The sequence below is a fragment of the Oncorhynchus gorbuscha genome, unplaced genomic scaffold, assembly GCF_021184085.1.
Source record: "Oncorhynchus gorbuscha isolate QuinsamMale2020 ecotype Even-year unplaced genomic scaffold, OgorEven_v1.0 Un_scaffold_8:::fragment_4:::debris, whole genome shotgun sequence".
Classification (NCBI taxonomy): domain Eukaryota; kingdom Metazoa; phylum Chordata; class Actinopteri; order Salmoniformes; family Salmonidae; genus Oncorhynchus; species Oncorhynchus gorbuscha.
In genome coordinates this window covers 32,930-55,614 of record NW_025745588.1, presented here as the reverse complement: position 1 = coordinate 55,614, position 22,685 = coordinate 32,930, and the positions used below count along the sequence as shown (strand labels likewise).

At 43.9% G+C, this 22,685-nt stretch overlaps 1 protein-coding gene across 1 annotated transcript in view; it reads left to right on the top strand.

The window, feature by feature from the left end:
* The window catches only part of LOC124019264 (TBC1 domain family member 22B-like), a 119,874-nt gene that overhangs the window by 65,407 nt on the left and 31,782 nt on the right, over nt 1-22,685 (top strand). The window contains exon 4 of the mRNA XM_046334640.1: nt 5,974-6,101. Within this exon, the coding sequence (XP_046190596.1) occupies nt 5,974-6,101 (128 nt within the window). The remainder of the gene's footprint in view (nt 1-5,973; nt 6,102-22,685) is intronic.

Below are 22,685 nucleotides of genomic sequence, written 5' to 3'. Positions count from 1 at the left end.
TTAACTATCAACCATATCACCAAACGTACTTCATTTCAAGGCTACCTATCGTAACGGACGATGTCAGCAAAATGCTTGCGATAGCCGATGGGTGTGGTCGGCGTCAGAACTTTGGTTTGTCGTCCCCAGCGCTAGTGTGTCTGACTGATTCGGGACATGGGACACCAGGTGACTTAACTCTCTAGCCACTTAGTTCTGATCTGGATGCTGCGCTCTCCCTAACCTATTATCGATCGTCTCTCTGAGGCCCCGGGATTCCCCCCTTTGACTCGGTACCTAATACAGAGCCGTTTCTAGTCTGTGGAACGTCCCCTCCCCACCCCTGGCGGGCCCTGCTCCCCTCATTATGAAATGAACTGAATCCCCTCCACTCAGGAACCAAAAGGCAGATCTGTCGCCGGGCGTTTTTTAAATATTTTTAGCAACAATCAGGAGCTTCGCTCTAATTAGCGACGCGTATTAAACCACAGCCCAGTTTTCTTATCGTGACACGAAAGCGTGTGATTTCTACCGTCACGCTAACGTTCACCGGAAGCTACAATCTATCAGCAATATTAAAGCTGATCTAGCCCCTAAAAAGAGAAGAGAAAAAAACCCCAGATGTTTCTCTCTCTCCATAAGGTTTGGAAATGTTTCCTCTGATCTCTCTCTCTGTCTCTGTTCTGTGTGAATACAGAATGCATTCAGGGTTCATCAGCACGGAGGTTGCTGAAGGTGAGTTTATTTATGCAAACGAAGGAGAGAAACCGCACGGTGTCTGCACTCTGAATCATGTACCTGTAAGACTCCCATGGTTCGATTGTTGAGGCAGAAGTATGAATAGAATTATAGAAAAAGAAGTTGACGAGTGTGTCTATGAAGAAAATAATGATCTTTCCTATGTGAGAAGGTATTGTTACTATTATTCCGTGTGTGTGTGTGTGTGTGTGTGTGTGTGTGTGTGTGTGTGTGTGTGTGTGTGTGTGTGTGTGTGTGTGTGTGTGTGTGTGTGTGTGTGTGTGTGTGTGTGTGTGTGTGTGTGTGTGTGTGTGTGTGTGTGTGTGTGTGTGTGTGCATGACTGTGCATACGTGCATGTGATTACATGTCCATTGCTGAGCTTCATGTTGATCTGACATCAAGTCTCTGCCGTGAGGATTTAACCTGCAGTCACCCTTCTGTTCTCTCTGCCTCTCCTCTGAGCTCCTCTCATCTCCTCCAGACCTCTCAATCCACCGACACACAACCTATTGATTCACACAGGCCCATAGAGCTTGGCTCTCCTCTACCGTCTTAGCAGCACTATGCATATTGCTATATTGTTTACCGTAAAATCATCTCAAATATGCATTCATTCATTGGCATCGACAAATGATATTTGTTTATTGTACTTTGAATAGTTTTGTAAGTGAGAGTATGAAGGAGTTGTTCTTCATAGCTGGATTCTACTTTGATCATGGACATGAGTCGCTGGTCGAGGGTTTAGAATGTAGATCATAGTCCTCAGTGCTGCAGCCCGGTGTGTGATTGAAGTGGCGCAAAGATGGATGCACTGAATGACGTGTTCCTGCTGCTGTGACAAATGCAATCACTAGGAGCATACAGGCAGTCACACTCAACTGTCATCCTGGGATATAGAGTACACACACACACACACACACACACACACACACACACACACACACACACACACACACACACACACACACACACACACACACACACACACACACACACACACACACACACACACACACACACACACACACGTATATGATGCACAGTTTTTGCTGAAGCTAAGAAGGCTTGTTGTGGTGTGTCTATCAATCTCCTTATGCAATCAACTTTGCCTGACACTGAAACATGATAAGGACAACGTCGGAGCTCAGTCACAGACGCAAAAAGACACGCTGTTGGTATGTCATGTGAAATGATTTAGAGGACCTATCTTTCAGGGTGCATGCTGTCAGAGTACTGGAGGTCTGGTCAAGTGGTAGAAAAAGCTCAGCAGAGAACCCAGTCAGACAGGCAAGAACCCTGAAATGGAGCTGAGGGGGAGGGGTAGAGGTGAATGAAGAGAGATCTAAGTAAAGAAAGAGGGAAAAAGAGGAGAGAGATGAGGGACAAAGAGTGTGCTCGAGAGCGGGAGAGATAGATAGAGGGAGAGAGAATGAGGGAAGGGAGAGGGCCACGGCGTAGATGTAATCATGGGATGGAGGAGAGCAGAAGTCAGGGAGAAGTGTGGAGCTCAGCAGAATGCAGCTCAGCAGCATCGCTTGTCTTTTCCCTGACCCCTGACCTCCAACTGTGCTCCCGCTACCCAAATCTACCTAGCAGGCCTTGCGCTGCCAGTCGGCGTCTGCCGGAGTGCTAACCTCCCTGCAAAACTCCACTAAACAAACAGTCCTGCTAACACTTGCCTCTTCTTTAGCATATTATAGTCTGACTTCTCGCAAACAGGATTAATGAGTTACCTTACCACTGAATTTGATTTGGTTCTGGTTGAGTACTTTCTTAGGGCAAACGCTTTCAACCGCTGACTTGACTTAACTCACCCTCAACCAAGTCACTTTCCTGCTGTTTCAACTGCAGGCCTAATCATGTTAACTGTACTTAGTTGCCCACAACAAGTCTTCTAGATGTGTTCCTAGCTGAAAGCAGGTGCTTCCCTCCTCCCTGGGTGTGCAACGGAGTAAAATAATGTTCTATATCGCAGAAAGAGTGGCTCCGTAGTACTGAAACGCTAATAATCATTCTCTCCCGCTCTCTGTTTTCCTTCCCTAGCTATAACAGCTGTTCCTCTGTTCTACTGGCTCTAGAACAGATAAAACAACAACGAACTAATTAACTTCCAGGGGACCAGGACTCAGAACTCAGGCTATTCTCTCTCTGTAGAACGGTTCCTCTTCTCTTCTTACTTTAGCCAAGCCAACTCCTGATTACATGTGAGAAGTTTCATTTATTTCCTCCAAAGTGGTTATTCTGAGTGTTGGTTGCCTCTTATTAGGGAAGCTGTTTAGAGGTGATATATGACTGTGATTTATTCACTGTTAATGATGTTAGGCCTCTGTTGTTTATGCGGAGCATAGCTATGCCATAATTAAACTGTGGGGATGAGAGAGCGAGAGGAGTGTTCACTGTTTACCTCACCCTCCCGAGAGTGTCTGTGTGGGTGCGCATGCGAGGACGAACGAATGTGATTTGTTGACGGGTGTGTGTTGACACGTGTATGGTGAAAGATGAAGTGGATTGTGATGGGTACAGCAGGGGGTGATGTGAATGCACACTTTACTCCGGGTCGCTAAAATGCAAGAGGATCTCCAAGCGAAACATTAGGGAAAGTAGCTGGCTACATTATTCTATGATGAACATGACTACTCGGGTGGCCATGCATCGTTTCCCCCCCTGTAAGATAGAGTACTTATGTGTGGCTGCTGGCTACATAGTGTTGCACTTCTATTTTCAATTGGTGAAAAGGAAGCTAATTTCTGACAAATGTGTGTCATTCATTTATTGTGTGTGAAGAGAAACTAGTTGCACTCCCCTGATCGCTCTATTGATGCAAACACTTAACTTTAAACATAAAACGCAAGTGAAATGGTTTAAAAGGCAGAAAATGCATATTTCTAAACGGTAATGCGACCTCTGTACGGAGTTGTCCTTTATGTCAGGACCGAACTAAGGTAGCTTCATTGTTCAGGGATCTGATCTGGAATCATTGTCCGTGTCACTGGTTAGAGAGGACTGATTGGATGTTTCAGAGCTTATTAATAGTCTTCGATTTATACACACTGGAGCTCTTCACAGATCCACCTGTACACGAATACCCAAGATACAATCCAGGACATGAGCGGTTCCCGATCCAGAATTGTAAATAATGTAACGGGTCTGGGTCAGAGCTGAGGTGATTGTCACGGGTCTCGGGTATGTGTCATTTTAACGGACTAGTCCGGAAGGGCCCTTACAGATCCAAACATAACGGCTGCAGTAGAGAGACATTTTATAATGTATGCTGCTGCTCTTGCTTTTCACAAGAGGAGTGTGGTGCATGTAGCTTGTTGTTGGCCAAGTATAAGTCATCAAAGTGGCAATAGGCTCCAGTCATAAAGCCTGTGTGTGTGTGTGTGTGTGTGTGTGTGTGTGTGTGTGTGTGTGTGTGTGTGTGTGTGTGTGTGTGTGTGTGTGTGTGTGTGTGTGTGTGTGTGTGTGTGTGTGTGTGTGTGTGTGTGTGTGTGTGTGTGTGTGTGTGTGTGTGTGTGTGTGAAAAAGTTAGGAGACACACTACATACACCAAAAGTATGTGAACGCCTGCTCGTCAGGTGTTCAGGGGCGGCAGCGTAGCCTAGTGGTTAGTGGCAGTTAACCCACTGTTCCCAGGCCGTCATTGAAAATAAGAATATGTTTTTAACTGACTTGCCTGGTTAAATAAAGGTTTAAAAAAAAAAAAAAAAAAAAACTCTCATTACAAAATATGGGCATTAATATGGAGTTGCTGCTGTAACAGCCTCCACTCTTCTGGGAAAGCTTTCCACCAGACGTTGGAACATTGCTGCGGTTATTTGCTTCCGTTCAGCCTCTGGCGTATTAGTGAGGTCGGCACTACTGTTGGCCGATTAGCCCTGGCTCGCAGTCGGCGTTCCAATTCATCCCAAAGATGTTCGATGGGGTTAAGGTCAGGGCTCTGTGCAAGCCAGTCAAGTTCTTCCACACCGATCTCAACAAACCATTTCTGTATGGACCTCATTTTGTACATGGGGGCATTGTCATGCTGAAACTGGAAAAGTTCTTCCCCAACTTTTGCAACAAAGTTGGAAGCACAGAATCGTGATGTAGAATCGTGATGTAGCTTTAAGGATTTCCCTGCACTGGAACTAAAGGGTGAGCCCGAACCATGAAAAACAGCCCCAGACCATTATTCCTCCTCCACCAAACCTTGCAGTTGGCACTATGCATTGGGGCAGGTATTGTTCTTCTGGCATCCGCCAAAAGGGTGATTCATCGCTCCAGAGAACGCATTTCCACCGCTCCGAAGTCAACGCATGGCATTTTGCATGGGGATGTTAGGCTTGTGTGTGGCTGCTGGGCCATGGAAACCCATTTCATGAAGCTCCTTATGAACAGTTATTGTACTGGCGTTGCTTCCAGAGGCAGTTTGGAACTTGGTAGGGAGTGTTGCAACCGAGGCCAGTCAATTTGTACTCGCTACGTGTCTCAGCACTCGGCGGACCCGTTGTGTGAGCTTGTGGCCTTTCACTTCGCGGCTGAGCAGTTTTTGCTCCTAGACCTTTCTACTTCCCAGCAACAGCACTTACAGTTGACCGGGGCAGCTCTAGAAGGGCAGACATTTGACCAACTGACTTGTTGGAAAGGTGGCATCCTATGACGGTGCCACGTTGACGGTGCCACCATTCTACAATGTTTGTCTAAAGCGATTGCATGGCTCTGGGCTCGATTGTATACACCTGTCAGCAATGGTTGTGGCTGAAATAGGGGAGTCCACATAATTTTGAATATCTAGTACTCACTCGGAAATGACCGGATCTGGATCCGACCAGCTCTATACAGAATGGGTCTAGTTTTCCTCGGATCCGGGTGGGAAAGGCCCAGGTCCATTTCATAACGGGTCCAACTTTTTGGGCCCGTGAAGACCTCTAATACACACACACACACACACGCAAACAATAGACACACACACTGTTATAATGCCGTCTTTCTCCCGAGCTATACAGTAGCTTTAATGTCCTTTTGAGAGGTCCACTGACAGCTATGTAATTACGGCGGTATTGTCTGACCACCCAGCCATCATTAGTGGAAATAAAAAGGTGTGTGTGTGTGTCTGCTGTGGTTATCACAATGATCAGCAGCTCTCCATGTGAATGGCTCGTGTGTGTTCATCGGTGTCTGACGGTAGTGTGTTTGCATACTGTAAGTGCGTTGTTTGATGGAAATGCGTGTTTTTTCAGTTTAACAAGTCTGTGTGGGCGGGTGTGTTTCAGAAACGGTGCACGTCCACATGCAGCAGTATGAAGTGGAGTATCTCCAGTTTGCCTTCCGTTGGATGAACAACCTGCTGATGAGAGAGCTGCCGTTACGCTGCACGATACGCCTCTGGGACACATACCAGGTGACACACACACACACCACAAACACACACGCACGTACGAACACATGCTGTACAAACGCGCGCGCAGGAACACACACACACACACAAATCGTCACATTTCACTCACAGCGCGACGTGTGTGTGATTCAACCATTGTGTTCCTTCATAAGGCCCTATCCAGCAGAAGTCATCTCTGTCAGTCCTCTCCTCTGTGGCCTGTATCTCTGGCTCTCAATCTCTCTCTCTCTCTCTGTCAGCAGCTCAGAGCAATGAGCCCGTGCCTCAACGCCACTGAACTATTACTAAACAAAAGCCTTAACAAACCATCCTTCATCACTCCTCCCACCCCTCCCCTCAGAGTGTAGGACCTCTGAAAGGCTGCAATGGGATAGTGGTGCAGTGCTCTGGCTTGGCACTGAAGGGCCACAGTGTCTGATTTTCTGGGAACTTACCTGTCTTACTATAACCTGGCGGTTCGTCAATGACATGAATTGATCGAGGATCAAAAGAAATGCATTACTGACTGGTTCTGTGTAGGAGGAATGTGTATGTGTCTTGTATTGTGTTCCTTTGCCTCAGCCGTGCGTCATCTAAGGTAGCCTATTATACATGAATATGTGTATATACAGTTGAAGTGGGAAGTTTACATACACTTAGGTTGGAGTCATTAAAACTTGAAAACTTAAAACCACTCCACAAATTTCTTGTTAACAAACTATAGTTTTAGCAGGTCGGTTAGGACATCAACTTTGTGCATGACACTACATTTTTCCAACAATGGTTTACAGACAGATTATTTCACTTATAATTCACTGTCACAATTCCAGTGGGTCAGAAGTTTACATAGACTAAGTTGACTGGGCTTTTAAAAACAGCTTGGAAAATTCCAGAAAATGGTGTCATGGCTTTAGAAGCTTTTGATAGGCTAATTGACATCATTTGAGTCAATTGGAGGTTTATCTGAGGATGTATTTCAAGGCCTACCTACAAACTCAGTGCCTCTTTGCTTGACATCATGGGGAAATCAAAAGAAATCACCCAAGACTGCAGAAAAAAATTGTAGACCTCCACAAGTCTAGTTCATCTTTGGGAGCAATTTTCAAATGCCTGAAGGTGCCACGGTCATCTTTTCAAACAATAGTATGCAAGTATAAACACCATGGGATCATGCAACCATCATACCGCTCAGGAAGGAGACGTGTTCTGCCTCCTAGAGATGAACGTACTTTGGCGCGAGAAGTGCAAATCAATCCCAGAACAACAGCAAAGGACCTTGCAAAGGACCTTTTTTTTTTGATTTTGTGAAGATGCTGGAGGAAACAGGTACACAAGTCTCTATATCCACAGTAAAACGAGTCCTATATCGACATAACCTGAAAGGCCGCTCAGCAAGGAAGAAGCCACTGCTCCAAAACCGCCATAAAAAAGACAGACTACGGTTTGCAACTGCACATGGGGAGAAAGATCATACTTTTTGGAGAAATGTCCTCTGGTCTGATGAAACAAAAATATAACTGTTTGGCCATAATGACCATTGTTATGTTTGGAGGGAAAAGGAGAAGGCTTGCAAGCCGAAGAACACCATCCCAACCGTGAAGCACTGCAGTGTCAGCATCATGTTGTGGGGCTGCTTTGCTGCAGGAGGGGCTGGTGCACTCCACAAAATAGATGGCAACATGAGGAAATTATGTGGATATATTGAAGCAACATCTCAAGACATCAGTCAGGAAGTTGAAGCTTGGTCACAAATGGATCTTCCAAATGGACAATGACCCCAAGCATACATCCAAAGTTGTGGCAAAATGTCTTAAGGACAACAAAGTCAAGCTATTGGACTGGCCATCACATCACAGTGTGTGCGAGCAAGGAGGCCTACAAACCTGACTCAGTTACACCAGCTCTGTCAGAAGGAATGGGCCAAAATTCACCCAACTTATTGTGGGAAGCTTGTGGAAGGCTACCCAAAACATTTGACCCAAGTTAAACAATTTGAATTGCAATGCTACTTGAGTGTATGTACATTTCTGACCCACTGGGAATGTGATGAAAGAAATAAAAGCTGAAATCAATCATTCTCTACTATTATTCAGTATATGCACACACATTTCACATTCTTAAAATGAAGTGGTGATCCTAACTGACCAAAGCAGGGAATCTTTACTAGGATTAAATGTCAGGAATTGTGAAAAACTGAGTTTAAATGTATTTTGCTACGGTGTATGTAAACTTCCGACTTCAACTGTATATCTAAAAGATTGATGGGGTTGGGGTGACTCTTGACTTTCCTTTATTTTCTTTTAAAATGCTAATCTCATTCTCTCGTTGTCTCTCATTCACTTTGTCTCTGTCGCTCGCTCTCACTCACACACGCATACATACAGTAGCTCTTGGGTGGCACTGGCTTTTCACTTGATTCTACTCATCAGCTACTTCCTTTAGTTCGTATGAGGACTTTAGAATTTAGCTGTTGGTCAAAACTCTCCAGCCCTATCGACGAGCCACACATCGGCTTCCATACTACTTTTTAAATGTAATTTATTTCACCTTTATTTAACCAGGTAGGCTCGTTGAGAACAAGTGCTCATTTACCACTGCGACCTGGCCAAGATAAAGCAAAGCAGTGCGACACAAACAACACAGAGTTACACATGGAATCAACAAACATACAGTCAATAGCACAATAGTACACAGGGATGCCAGAGAGCAGATAGCCATCTCAAGCCCTGTGACTTCCAACAGCCGTGTGTGTGTGTGTGTGTGTGTGTGGTCTGACAGTCGCAGTGGCTTTTCTTTTGTTTACCTCAAAAGTGTTAAATGGAGGAAGATATGGAGGGCTTCCTCTGTACCTCTGTCTCCGCCACTATCAGACCCTGCCATTGATTTTGACGCTTGTTGACGTGTACTTTGTGGTGTGGGCTCAACGGACACGGTCTCTTGTTAGGACAACACCAGGAGTCAATAACAGCAGGATATTACTTAATGCGTCTCTATTGATTCTTCCTTGTGTTGGAGTATAAAATGTATGTGTTTGTGTGTGTACCTTATGGGATGTGGAGGAAGTTGACCCTCTCCCGATGACTCACTTTAATTACCGTGGCAACACAGCATTTTTGGTGGGGGCGCTCGGAGGGTGGCGGAGTGTAATTGTGTACCTATTCCCTTGTTCTCCTTCAATTACCGCTTTACCCTCTGTATTGACTGGGATAGTGAAGGTTGTCGATTCAGTCAGAGCATTATGAAACGTAATAAGAAGGCAGAAGCCCCTTTAGTGACACGAGAAAGTCACTGACCGTTCGGTACGGGGTTAGTCTATAAACTCTCACGACACTGTTAGGAAGTCTGTAACACTCTCTAGGTCACTGCTCTGACTGCATATGAACTCACACAGGTAAGTTCCCACGTCGTAATCCCAGAGAGCAGCAGTCAGGAAGGCCTCTGAAGTTCAGCTTTTATGAACTCGACACTATGAGACGCTGCCTACCAAAAGTGAACTGCAGATAAAACTCAATGGATTTCCATCAGTGAATTATTGGTAGTAAATCACATAGTCAGAGCCTAGCCTACTTTCTCCAAAAACACTTCTGGGCCCTGCCTCTGCAAGCCATGGCAGATATGAAGTATGTACTGCCTGTACTACAGAACCACAGACGATGTGTTGTGATAAGGAATAACTGTCTAGACGTCATACTTGCTGATATTAGTTTTTGGAGGTTTGAGTGGTGACTGAGTGGAGTTTTTCTAATCAACGTTCGGGCCTGCGGGGAGCGACTGCGACAGGAATTAAACCCTGAGTGGTTGACCTTTTGGGCTAACAACCTCAGTTATGACCGTAAGATCACTGCCAACAACCTGTCTACAGGGACCTCTCAATCCTCCATCTGGCTCCTCATCTCCACCCACCCCCCCAACACACACACACACAGTATATACACACTCATACGGCACACACTCAAGTCTCACACACACTCATACGTAGCTAAGGGATAAAAAGCTGTGTGTGATACTCCATCAGTTAAAGACAACCTCTACATGCCGTACTCTCAGATATGTGGTTCTGCCATAGGGGGGGTTTACATCCAAGCTGGGGCTACAGTGTAGAATTGACCCCTTCCCCAATAATTTTGAGTAGGAGGAAAACGACTCATAAATGGGGGCATTTTATGTCTGTGCACAAAGGTAATGTACAGTGCCATCAGAAAGTACCCCCCCCCCCCCACTCCACTGTCAAAGTGGAATTATGTTTTTAGATATTTTTACAAATGAATACAAAATTTACAGTTGGAATGTCAATAAGTATTCAACCACTTTGTTATGGCAGGCCTAAATAATTTCTAGAGTAAATATTGGCTTAATACGTTGCTTGTACTCTCTGTATGCAATATATTTTTTTCACGTGATTTTTTTGTTTGTCTACGTCATCTCTTTACCCCACACATGGAATAAGTCTAGCAGTTCATTTCAAACACAGGTTAAAGCACCAAGACCAGGGAGGTTTTCCAGTGGTTTACAAAGAAGGGTACATATTGGTAAATAGATTAAAATGCAGAATATCCCTTTGAGCATTGTGAAGTTATTAATTACGCTTTGGATGGTCTTATCTATACACTGTCTAGACGTCAAAGATACAGGCGTCCTTCCTAACGTAGTTGCCGGATAGGAAGGAAACCACTCAGGGATTTTACCATGAGCCAAATGGTGACTTTAAAACAGTTACAGAGCTTAATGGCTGTGACAGGAGAGAACTGAGGATGGATCAACAACATTGTAGTTACTCCACAACACTAACCTAATTGACAGAGTGAAAAGAAGAGAGCCTTGACAGAATTAAACATATTCCAAAAACATGCATCCTGTTTGCAATAAGGCTGTAAAGTAATAATTAAAAAATGTGGCCAAGAAATTCACTTTGTGTCCTGAATACGAAGCGTAATGTTTGGGGCAAATCCAGCACATCACTAAGTACCACTCTTCATATTTTCAAGCATGGTGGTGGCTGTGTCATGTCATGGATATGCTTGTTGTCTGCAAGGACTAGGGAGTTTTATAGGATACAAATAAAAGGACTAGAGCTAACATTCCTTTACTTTCCTGCAGTCAGGATGCCAATTGCACGCTCCCTCCATAACCTGAGACATCTGTGGCATTGTGTTGTGTGATAAAACTGCACATTTTAGTAGCCTTTTATTGTCCCCACACAATGTGCACCTGTGTAAAGATCTTGCTGTTTAATCAGCTTCTTTTATACGGCACACCTGTCAGGTGGATGGATTATCTTGGCAAAGGAGAAATGCTCACCAACAGGAATGTATGGAGCATTTCTGGGATCTTTTATTTCAGCTCATGAAACATGGGACCAACACTTTACATGTTGCATTTATATTTTTGTTCTGTGTCAATTATTAAATGAATGGGAAGACTTAAATGGCTGTCTAGCAATGATCATCAACCAACTTGACAGAGCTTGCAAATAATAATTTGCAAATATTGTACAATCCAGGTGTAAAAAGCTCTTAAAGATTCACCCAGAAAGACTCAGCTGTAACCACTGCCAAAGGTTCTTCTACAAAGTATTGACTCAGGGGTTTGAATACTCATGTAAATGAGCTACTTCTGTATTTCATTTTTTTAAATGTGCTAATTTGACTTTGAGTATTTTGTGTAGATGGGTGAGAAAGTATATTAAATCCTATTTGAAGTAAGGCTGTAACACAACAAAATGTGTCGTAACTCAAGGGGTGTTAATACATTCTGAAGTCACTATGGTTTATATAGTAACCCAGTAACTGAATTGAAGGCTAGGCACTGAGAATAACTTTGAAGTATAGACTGCTGTAGCAAGGTGACATGATTATCAATAATTATAACTTGAAAAAGTATACCATAAAGGAGAGTTTAAAACTAAGAGAACAGATTCATTCCACACTCAATTCAAGTGTAATTTCCTCCACACAAGCCAAAAATAGAATGTAATTCAGTCCTTTAATATTTAATGCGTTTGCAAAATAGTTGAGAATGACGACAGTCTTTCCCTCCTTCTCTGAGGGACCTGTGACACTGTCCCTCCCTCACTCATTTCCTTTCCTTTCCTCATGCCCCTGAGACTGTCTGTGTCACAGTAAAGGCATCAGCTTGCTTCAGTGACGCCTTGCTTCGACAAACTAAAAACCTTTCCCCGCTTTGAGGATAATACTGTGGGCTCTTCTTCGACATTTAAATGCGTTAACCCTCGCAAGGCTGCCGGCCCAGACGGCATCCCTAGCCACGTCCTCAGAGCAGATATTTAGACCAGCAGCCTGTTGTGTTTACGGACATATTCAATCTCTCCCTATCCCAGTCTGCTGTCCCCACATGCTTAAAGATGGCCACCGTTGTTCCTGTGCCCAAGAAGGCAAAGGTAACTGAACTAAATGACTATTGACCCGTAGCACTCACTTATGTCATCATGAAGTGCTTTGAGAGGCTAGTCAAGGGTCATATAATCTCCACCTTACCTGCCCCAATAGGTCCACAGACAATGCAATCGCCACAACGCTACACACTGCCCTATCCCATATGGACAAGCGGAATACCTATGTAAGAATGTTGTTAATTGACTATAGCTCAGCATTCAACACCATAGTACCCACCAAGCTCATCATTAAGCTAGGTCTCAACCCCGCCCTGTGCAACTGGGTCCTGGACTTCCTGACAGGCCACCCCCGGCTGGTGAAGGTAGTTAACATCTCCACTGATCCTCAACACTGGGCCCCATAAAGGTGCATGCTCAGCCCCCTCCTGTACTCCCTTTCACCCATGACTGCGTGGCCATGCACGCCTCCAACTCAATCAAGTTTGCAGACGACCCAAGTTGTAGGCTTTATTACCAACATCGACGAGACAGCCTAAAGGGAGGAGGTGAGGGCACTCGGTGTGGGGTGTCAGCAAAAAAAACTTCACTCAAAGTCAACAAAACAAAGGAGATGATTGTGGACTTTAGTTAACAGCAGAGGGAGCACCCTCCTATCCACATCGATGGGACAGCAGTGGAGAAGGTGGAAAGTTCCCCGGCATACTCATCCCAGACAACTGAAATAGTCCACCCACACAGACAGTGTGGTGAAAAAGGCGCAACAGCGCCTCTTCATCCTCAGGAGGCTGAAGACATTTGGCTTGTCACCTAAAACCCTCACAACCTTTTACAGATGCACAATTGAGAGCATCCTGTCGGGCTGTATCACCACCTGGTACAGCAACTGCACAGCCCACAGCAGCAAGGCTCTCCAGAAGGTAGTGTGGTCTGCACAATGCATCACCGGGGGCAAACTACCTGCAATCCAGGACACCTACCTCACCGATGTCACAGGAAGGCCAGAAAGATAATCAAGGACAACAACCACCAACAAACACTGCCTGTTCACCCCGCTACCGTCCAGAAAACGCGAGGTCAGTACAGGTGTATTAAAGCTGGGACCGAGAGACTGAAAAACAATTTATATCTCGAGGCCATCAGACTGCTAAACAGCCATCACTAACACAGAGAGGCTGCTTCCTACATAGACTTGAAATAATTGACCACTTTAATAAATGAATCACTAGTCACTTTAATAATGCCACTTTAATCTAGTTTACATATCTTGCATCACTCATCTCATATATATATATAGTTGGATCAGCCTGTAGTGTGGTTTTCCTCTTTAATTTTGAGTGTGACTCCATGGGTTGATACATTTCATTTCCATTGATCATTTTGGTGTGATTTTGTTGTCAGCACATTCAACTATGTGAAGAAAAAAGTATTTAAAAATAATATTTCATTCATTCAGACCTAGGATGTGTTATTTTAGTGTTCTCTTTATTTTTTTGAGCAGTGTGTATATATATATATATTGTGTGTTATACCGTGTCTTGCCTATGCCGCTCTGTCATTGCTCATCCATATATTCATATATTCTTATTCCATTCCTTAGATTTGTGTGTATTAGGTAGGTGTTGTGGAATTGTTAGATTGCATGTTAGTTATTGCTGCGTTGTCGGAACTAGAAGCACAAGCATTTCGCTATGCACTCACAATAACATCTGCTAACCATGTGTATGTGACCAATAACACTTGATTTGATTTGTTTCCAAGCCTGTAGAATATAGGCTGTAGAAGGTCACGTATAGAATGTTCTACATCGAGTGGCAATATAAGTGTTCGGTTTCACAGTTTGTGCTTGTTTTCATGAAAGCCAGAGAAAAGTGCAAAGCTATGTCAGAGAGAGCGCTTATTGGTTTCGTGTGTGTGTGTGTGAGAACCTCTAAGCCTCGACAGGGCAGTATTGTGCCATTTAGAGCAGCAGTATGTCAGGGGAGGGTTTAACCTGTGTTGAAATTCTCTCTCTGCAGTCAGCCCATCTGCTCCCTCCACGCTGCTCTCCAACACATCCTCCCTATGTAACGCCATGCGTCCGTGTGCACTCGAGACATTCTCATTTATTTTTTGTCACCTGCTCTAGTTGCTTATTCAATTACTTACATGTACGTGTGTGTGTGTGATTTAATAGCAATGATCTGCTACATGAATTCCTGTTCACACAGTCTAACCGCGTCCATGTGGGCTTATTCGATTTCTTTCAGGTTGGTATTAGCCGTCCCACGACTGCCGTGCGTTTGTGGCATGATAACCAATGCTGTGTGCTGTGGCCTTTATTATACAGTGTAGTCATTGGTTGGGTCCTGTATCTACTCTCACAGGTAGTTACAGTGGACAGACCTGACTAGTGGAAACGCCTGCAGCCAGCCCTAGGGCTACTCCCGTGTGTGTGTGTGTGTGTGTGTGTGTGTGTGTGTGTGTGTGTGTGTGTGTGTGTGTGTGTGTGTGTGTGTGTGTGTGTGTGTGTGTGTGTGTGTGTGTGTGTGTGTGTGTGTGTGTGTGTGTGTGTGTGTGTGTGTGTCACATTAATGCAGGCAGGATCGGGGCATGTACTGTACAGGCCTTAGGGGTTCTGCTGCTGACTGCTGTACGGTGGTGGTTCATCACAGGTGAAATGTCAAACAAGCTACGTAATGCAGAAGCCCTCCACAGCTGTTCACACAGAAGTTTGTGTGAATTACCAATTTTGTATTAGTAATGTGACTGGCTGGACTGAAAAAGGCTAAATATGATTTTGAAGGTGGGCTACCATTGAGTGTGTGTGAGTGTGCCAGAGAGAAAGACAAAGTGTGTGTTTGCATGTAATGGATGTTCACGTTTTGCTTCTTATCATCCCCCTTCTCCACACACCACTGTTCCTTAAACCCCTCACACTCACACTGTTCCCACCCCTCCCGCCACGCTCCGCTCGTCCCTGACAGAGGGGTGTCCAAATGATCCTTGTTGCACAGAGCATGAAATGAGCAAGTGGCTCTGTGTGAAGGCATTAGCATGGGGGTGTTAAGGAGCAGAAAGCCCCTCCCTTCTGTGTAACCGGGAAGATAGAAACACAGTGTGCATGGTGCAGAATGTGTGTTGCTTTATAGGTTTGGGAATTGCCAGGGACCTCGCAATACGATATTATAACTATATTTAGGGCAAGTTCCTCCTCCAGGCTAGATGGACGTCATATCCTACAATATGTGTCTCCCCTTTTCATTGCCCTTGATTAGATGGATGCATTCAAGACGATGTCGTTCTCAGTTTTTCAGTTTCAGCAGAGTAGTCTGCCTTGTCATTTTTGTGGTATTAATTGTTTCGCTATGGTTTCCAGGCAGGGACAGTAAAGTGGTGTAGAATTGCATGAACTATGTTTTTTTTTTTCTGGGATAAAAAGTCACTAGCTGGGGCTGAGCTCTGGGTGTGTGCAAAGAAAGGAGAAGAGAAGCAAAAAGGTATTTTCTGCAAACAGTGAGTCTGTTGTATTATTTGCCTAATTTATGGACTATCCATTAGGAATAGTAAACTACCTTACATTAGTCTGAACATGCGATGAGAGATTTTTTTAAATGACATGATTTTTTGTTGTTGTTTCTTCCCCGAACTTGAAACTCACGCGCTGCCATTGTCCCTATTCTTACTTAAAATGTGAGCGGTATCATTCACAATGTTATATCCAAAATTTGTCTGTTCTGATTTGTCCTTATTTATTTTCCCATGTTTTGGTTGACTATATTGTCAAAGACTCCTGTAATGTTTTACCTTAGTACATTGTCTATCCAGAGAGAGATCAGGAAAGAGAGAATGACAAATGGAGACTGCAGGGCTTAGAGAGAGAGAGAGAAGTAATGAGAGAGATGGAGAAGAGAACCAGAGTACCTCTGCAGGGAACAGGAACGGCAACATGATCCTCAGGGATGTGGCCCCAGCCCCTTTACCCCTCCCCTCCAGGCCCCCAGGGGCCTCCTAATGATTGGGTGATTGGTGACACAGAGAGCCAATCCCCAGCAGACACAGACAGGGTTAGAGGTTGGGTCAGCCACGCAGCACCAAGCATCAATACTTCATCTGTTCTGCTCTCTATAAAACATAGAACTCTGCCGCTTCGCTCACTCCATCTCTATACCTCTGCTCTGATGCACTGCTCTCTATCTTTCTCGTCCTCTCTCCTCCACTGCACTGTTGGCTTCACCCTTCTGTCTCTCTGTCCTTGTCCTATGCTGTAGACCTTCAAACACACTGACAAGCTGTGTCAGAATGCATTCAGGACTGAGCTTTTACGTGAGGCCGCTCATTGACACACAGAACCCAACAAACACCGTAAACCCCTTGATGTTGTTTCACAGTGCTCTGGCTTGCAGTACACTGCAGCATTTCGCCATACCCCCTGTGTATGAAGTGTTGCTGCTGAACTGACTCCGCTCGCTCGCACATATGCACACACACACACACGTCCTTCCCAGGGATGTCCTGTGGCTCCCTCAGGATACAGCAACAGGCCTTTAGCATGATTTTTTTATACACACACACAACACACACCACCCACTACCTCTACTCTCCTGACTACTCTCACCTTCAGGGTTTGAATCCTGTTGTGATCAGTTTTCCACACAGAGCTGAAGTTTAGTCCCACATCAAACTGGACTGTTTAAGGGTTAGATGACAGAACAGCTAGCGATGCAGTTTGGAGCCCCTGACTCTGCACCTCTCTCCTCTGATCTCACAGAGAACCTCAGTACTATACACCATGTCTGCAGGTCAGGCCTGCTTCTCCAATACTGTGACTCTGACACCGGGACTGGCACCAGGAATAACAATAGGGAAGGAGCTTGGAGATGGAAGTTGAGAAGTTTGACGGCACACTAGAGAAACGTAAAGTCAGAAATGATCACAGGGTTTACTGTAGTCTTTTTGGTGAAGACTTCTATGGCGTTTGAGGGAGGCTGTATAAAGGGCTGAGGGAGAAAGTTGAATGAAGGGATATTGAGAGAGATGAGATATAGGCCCAGAGAAATGTTCACGACATGGGCCTGAGGAAATCACGGGCCGATTGGTGATCACTCTCTCACTCCCAGAAGACCCTCTGTTAATAAAGTGTGTGTGTGTGCACAACTGACTCCTACCTATCTGCCGTGAGGGTAGACCAATAGGCAATCATCAGCCAGAACATAACTCACTGCAAAACACCTCTCTCTCTCCGTTTCCCTCTCTTACTCACTTTATCTGTGTCTCTGTTTTTCTTCCTTCGCTCTGTTTATCTGTTTGTCTATTTCTTTTCAATTCAATTTGCTTTATTGGCATGATGTAACAATGTACATATTGCCAAAGCTTACTTTTGATATTTACAATATGAAAATAATAAGAATCAAAATTGTCAACGGGACAACAGTAACAACAATAACCAAGGGTCAAAATAACCATACATTGAACAATAACCATACAGTAGAGGACATGTGCAGGTTGATTGGTCTGTCAGACACTGTCCCTCAACTTATGGCAGGCAGCAATGTAGTGCTCTGCCAACCCACAGCTCTCTGCGTCCTCCCCCAACATGATGGGTAGGCTACTCTCATCAGAGAGGTCTTTGAAACCTTGAACGAGGGTTTCAAATTTGGGGAATGACACTCTCTAATTGTTTTATATTTTTTACATTTTGTCAGGAAATGCCACTGTCTCAGGTTCTGCTGTTGTGCAGTGGCTGCACAGCCTTTCCTCTACATGGAGCCAGGTTTTCCTGTGTCTACCCTTCTCAATGGCAAGGCTGTGCTCACTGAGCCTGTACTTTGTCAAGGTTTTTCTAAGGTTTTGATCAGTAACCATGGACAAATAGTTAGCCACGGTGTGCTGTCGATTTAGGGCCAGATAGCACTGCATTTTGCTTTTTGCTTGTGTTTCCCAATAAGCAATATAGTTTTGATTGTGTTGTAATTTGTTTTATTCTGATTGATTGGATGTTCTGGTCCTGAGGCTGCAGTGTGTTAGTAGAACAGGTTTGTGAGCTCCAGGACCAGCTGGATGAGTGGACTCTCTTCTTTCCTCAGCTCTTTGCATTGCATGGCTTGCTAATGATATAAGAGGGGGTCACTGTATCTTAGATGTTTCCAAAACTGAATTGCTCTTTTTTGAGTTTTTATTATTAGTGGATATTGTGGCCTAAATCTGTCCTGCATGCATTGTTTGTAGTTTTCCTCGGGACATGTAGGAGAACCTTACAGAACTCTGCATGCAGGGTTTCAATGGAGTGTTTGTCCCATTTGATGAAATCTTGTTTTGCAAGTGGACCCCACACCTCGCTGCCATAAAGTGCAATTGGTTCAATGACACATTCAATTAGTTTTAGTAGGAATTTGAATTTGTTTTTAATGGTGTAGAATGCCCTGTGTGCTTTCTCTCAGTTCATTAACTGCCTTATTATGGTGTCCAGTTGTGAAATTGTAGTGTTTGTAGTACTCTATATATTCTGTACCAATTTGAGAACTTTGGTCTAATTCCCTGAGATCTGGATCTTCTCTGGAAAATCATTATTTTAGTCTTTTTGGGGTTTACTGCCATGGCCCAGGTCCATCAGTACTGCTCCAGCAGGTCCAGGCTCTGCTGTAGGCCATGTGCTGTCGGTGACAGCAGGCCGAGGTCATCTGCGGGGAGTAGGCATTTAACCTCTGAATTGTGGAGACTAACACCAGGGGCTGAGGATTTTTCTAGAATAGTGGCCAATTCGTTGATGTAAATATTGAAGAGTGCAGGGCTCAGATTGCAACCCTGGCGAAGCCCCCCAGGTTAAAGAATTCTGTTATTTTCTTGCAAATTTCAATGCTGCACTGATTGCCAGTATATATTGATTTAATTATGTCATATGTTTTACCCCCTACACAACTTTCATAGCATCACCCACCTGTAGCACGCGCTCCAGCAGGTATATCTCTCTAGTCACCCCCAAAACCAATTCTTTCTTTGGCCGCCTCTCCTTCCAGTTCTCTGCTGCCTATAACTGGAACGAACTACAAAAACTCTGAAACTGGAAACACTTATCTCCCTCACTAGCTTTAAGGACCAGCTGTCAGAGCAGCTCACAGATTACTGCACCTATACATAGCCCACCTATAATTTAGCCCAAACAACTACCTCTTTCCCTACTGTATTTATTTTATTTATTTATTAATTCTGCTCCTTTGCACCCCATTATTTTTATTTCTACTTTGCACATTCTTCCACAGCAAATCTACCATTCCAGTGTTTTACTTGCTATATTGTATTTACTTTGCCACCATGGCCTTTTTTTGCCTTTACCTCCCTTCTCACCTCATTTGCTCACATCCTATATAGACTTGTTTCTACTGTATTATTGACTGTATGTTTGTTTTACTCCATGTGTAACTCTGTGTTGTTGTATGTGTCTAACTGCTTTGCTTTATCTTGGCCAGGTCGCAATTGTAAATGAGAACTTGTTCTCAACTTGCCTACCTGGTTAAATAAAGGTGAAATTAAATAAATAAATAAAATTAACTTTGTAGAACAGTCCTGTATGCCTAATAGAATCAAATGCTTTTTGGAAGTCGATAAGCAAGCGTATATTTTGGTATTATTTTGGTGGACATGTTTATCTATCAGGGTGTGTAGAGTGTAAATATGATGTGCGATATATATATATATGATGTGCGAATATGCGATATTTTGGTATAAATCCAATTTGGGTTTTTCTCAAGACGTGCTTATTAAGGAAGTTTAGAACTCTTACATTTATAATACTACAGAAAACCTTCCTCAGGTTACTGTTCACACAAATGCCTCTGTAATTGTTAGGGTCAAATTTGTCTCCGTTCTTAAAGATTGGGGTTATGAGTCCTTGATTCCAGATGTCAGGGAAATAACCTATAACTCAGGATCAAATTAAACAGTTTGAATATAACCAATTGAAAAGTTGCACTAGTGAGTTTGATCATCTCGTTTAGGATGCTATCAGGTCCGCATGCCTTTTTAAATTTGAGAGCCTAAAGTTTCTGATAGAGCTCCTGGTCAGTAATTGGGGAGTCCAGTGGATTTTTATTGTCCTTTATAGCTTCTTCTAATCCATTCAACATCTCATGAATTTGGAATTGTTCTGCGTTCGTGTCAATTTGAACAGTGTTGTGGAGTGTTTTAAAATGGGTTGTCCATTTTATATCGCTAATTCCTATTGTTTCGTTTTTATTTTTATTTTACCCCCAATTTTGCCAGAAGTTTTGTGTTTATGGACTCCTCAATTAGTGTCAGCTGCTTGCTGTTGTACTGTGCATTTTTGCTTCTGAGTGTATGAAGTTTTTTATTTGTGTCTCTGTGCTTTTGGTTGGATAGTGTTCTAATATTTCTTCCTTATAATTTTACAATCTGCATCAAACCAGTTTGTCACCTGTGGTCTTTTTTGTTTTGTTTTTTATCAATTTCACTTCTGCTTCTTTTGCCATTTGCCTGAATATAACGTTGATGTTTTTTGCTGATATATTGATGCCTTATTTTACTGTGCGTGAATGTGATATCCAGAAAGTTATCTAAGATTGTTTGGATATTTTGGTTACTGGTTGTTTTCTGGTATTCTTCTGTGCTGTTTTGAGCCCATCTGTATGAATTTCTGATGTTGTACTAATCTCTCTCTCGATCTCTCTACGACTCCGCCCTCTACCCTCTCTGTCTGTCCCCTGCCTGAGTTGACAGTGGAGATGAGGTGTGTGTTCTGCCCTGTGTCAGCTCTCTCTCGTCACTCACCCCGTCTGGGTTATCTCTCTGTCTCCAGATGACCTCTCCTCCAACTCTCCCTCTGTTTTCTAATTCCACCACTTCATCTTCACCTCTCCTTCTCTTGAAGGTAAATCCCAGTCATATTAGCGTTTTGTGGGAGACCTTTCACCCAATCTAGCCTAGATTCCAAGCTACATGTATTGGCTTGTCTAAACGGCACACGACTTATTTAACAGACATGTCCTTATTGTAATGCGAGTGGAGAGGTCTTGTACTTCATGGCCATTAGCAGGCTTGTTAAAGCCGGTAGAATTGGACAACCTGGCTCACTCATCCTGCTCTGACCGCGTGGCAGAGGAGTGCCGTAGTTGCACAAGCGGCGTCTTAATGCGTCCCTCTTTTCTCTGCGCTGTGCGTGTAGGCGTGTGTGTGTGTGTGTGTGTGTAGGATAAGTGTCCTTGTAGTGAGGCATTTTTATGTGGCCCTCTTACATCTTTAAACAGGTTGCGCTGAAGAGGGCCTGGCACACTGAGGCTGGGAGGAAACCAGGCCGCTGGAATGGGGGAGGAGAGAGGGAGAGAGAAATAGAGACAGTGGCTGAGAGGGAAGAAGAAGAGCGAAAGAGACAAGGGCTAAGAAAGAAATGGAGTGCAAAGATGCATCGAGGGAAGCAAAGGCACAGAGTGGGAAGGGAAAAAAGGACAAGGAAAGGCATAGCAAGGAGGGAGAGAGAAGGAGAAAGAGGGCATCCAGTGCCTTTTCTTTTATTGTGGTCATTAATTAAGGTCCCATCATGGTTCCATTCCCCAGGGGGAGAGGTGGAAGAGAAACAATTCAAATGATCCACGAGTAGACTCTGCTGCAGTTAACTAACACTTAAAGGAAAACTCCACTTAAATTGTCTTTCTGGTTTTTTTTTTCTCCATTCGTCCATTGTTGCTACAGTCCCAAAATGTTTTGCGTGTCAAGCAGTCAAGTTTTCAAGATATTTCCAAACAGCACATCATCATGATGACGTGGCCGGTGACACTTTGCTTCTTGAAAGTCAAATATCTTTAAAACGTGACTGCTGACATGCAAAACATTTTGGGACTGTATCAAATCCAATTTTATTTAGCAGATGTTATTGCGGGTGTAGCGAAATGCTTGTGTTCCTAGCTCCAACAGTGCAGTAGTATCTAACTAAATGCTTGTGTTCCTAGCTCCAACAGTGCAGTAGTATCTAACTAAATGCTTGTGTTCCTAGCTCCAACAGTACAGTGGTATCTAACTAAATGATTGTGTTCCTAGCTCCAACAGTGCAGCAGTATCTAACTAAATGCTTGTGTTCCTAGCTCCAACAGTGCAGTAGTATCTAACTAAATGCTTGTGTTCCTAGCTCCAACAGTGCAGTAGTATCTAACTAAATGCTTGTGTTCCTAGCTCCAACAGTACAGTGGTATCTAACTAAATGCTTGTGTTCCTAGCTCCAACAGTGCAGTAGTATCTAACTAAATGCTTGTGTTCCTAGCTCCAACAGTGCA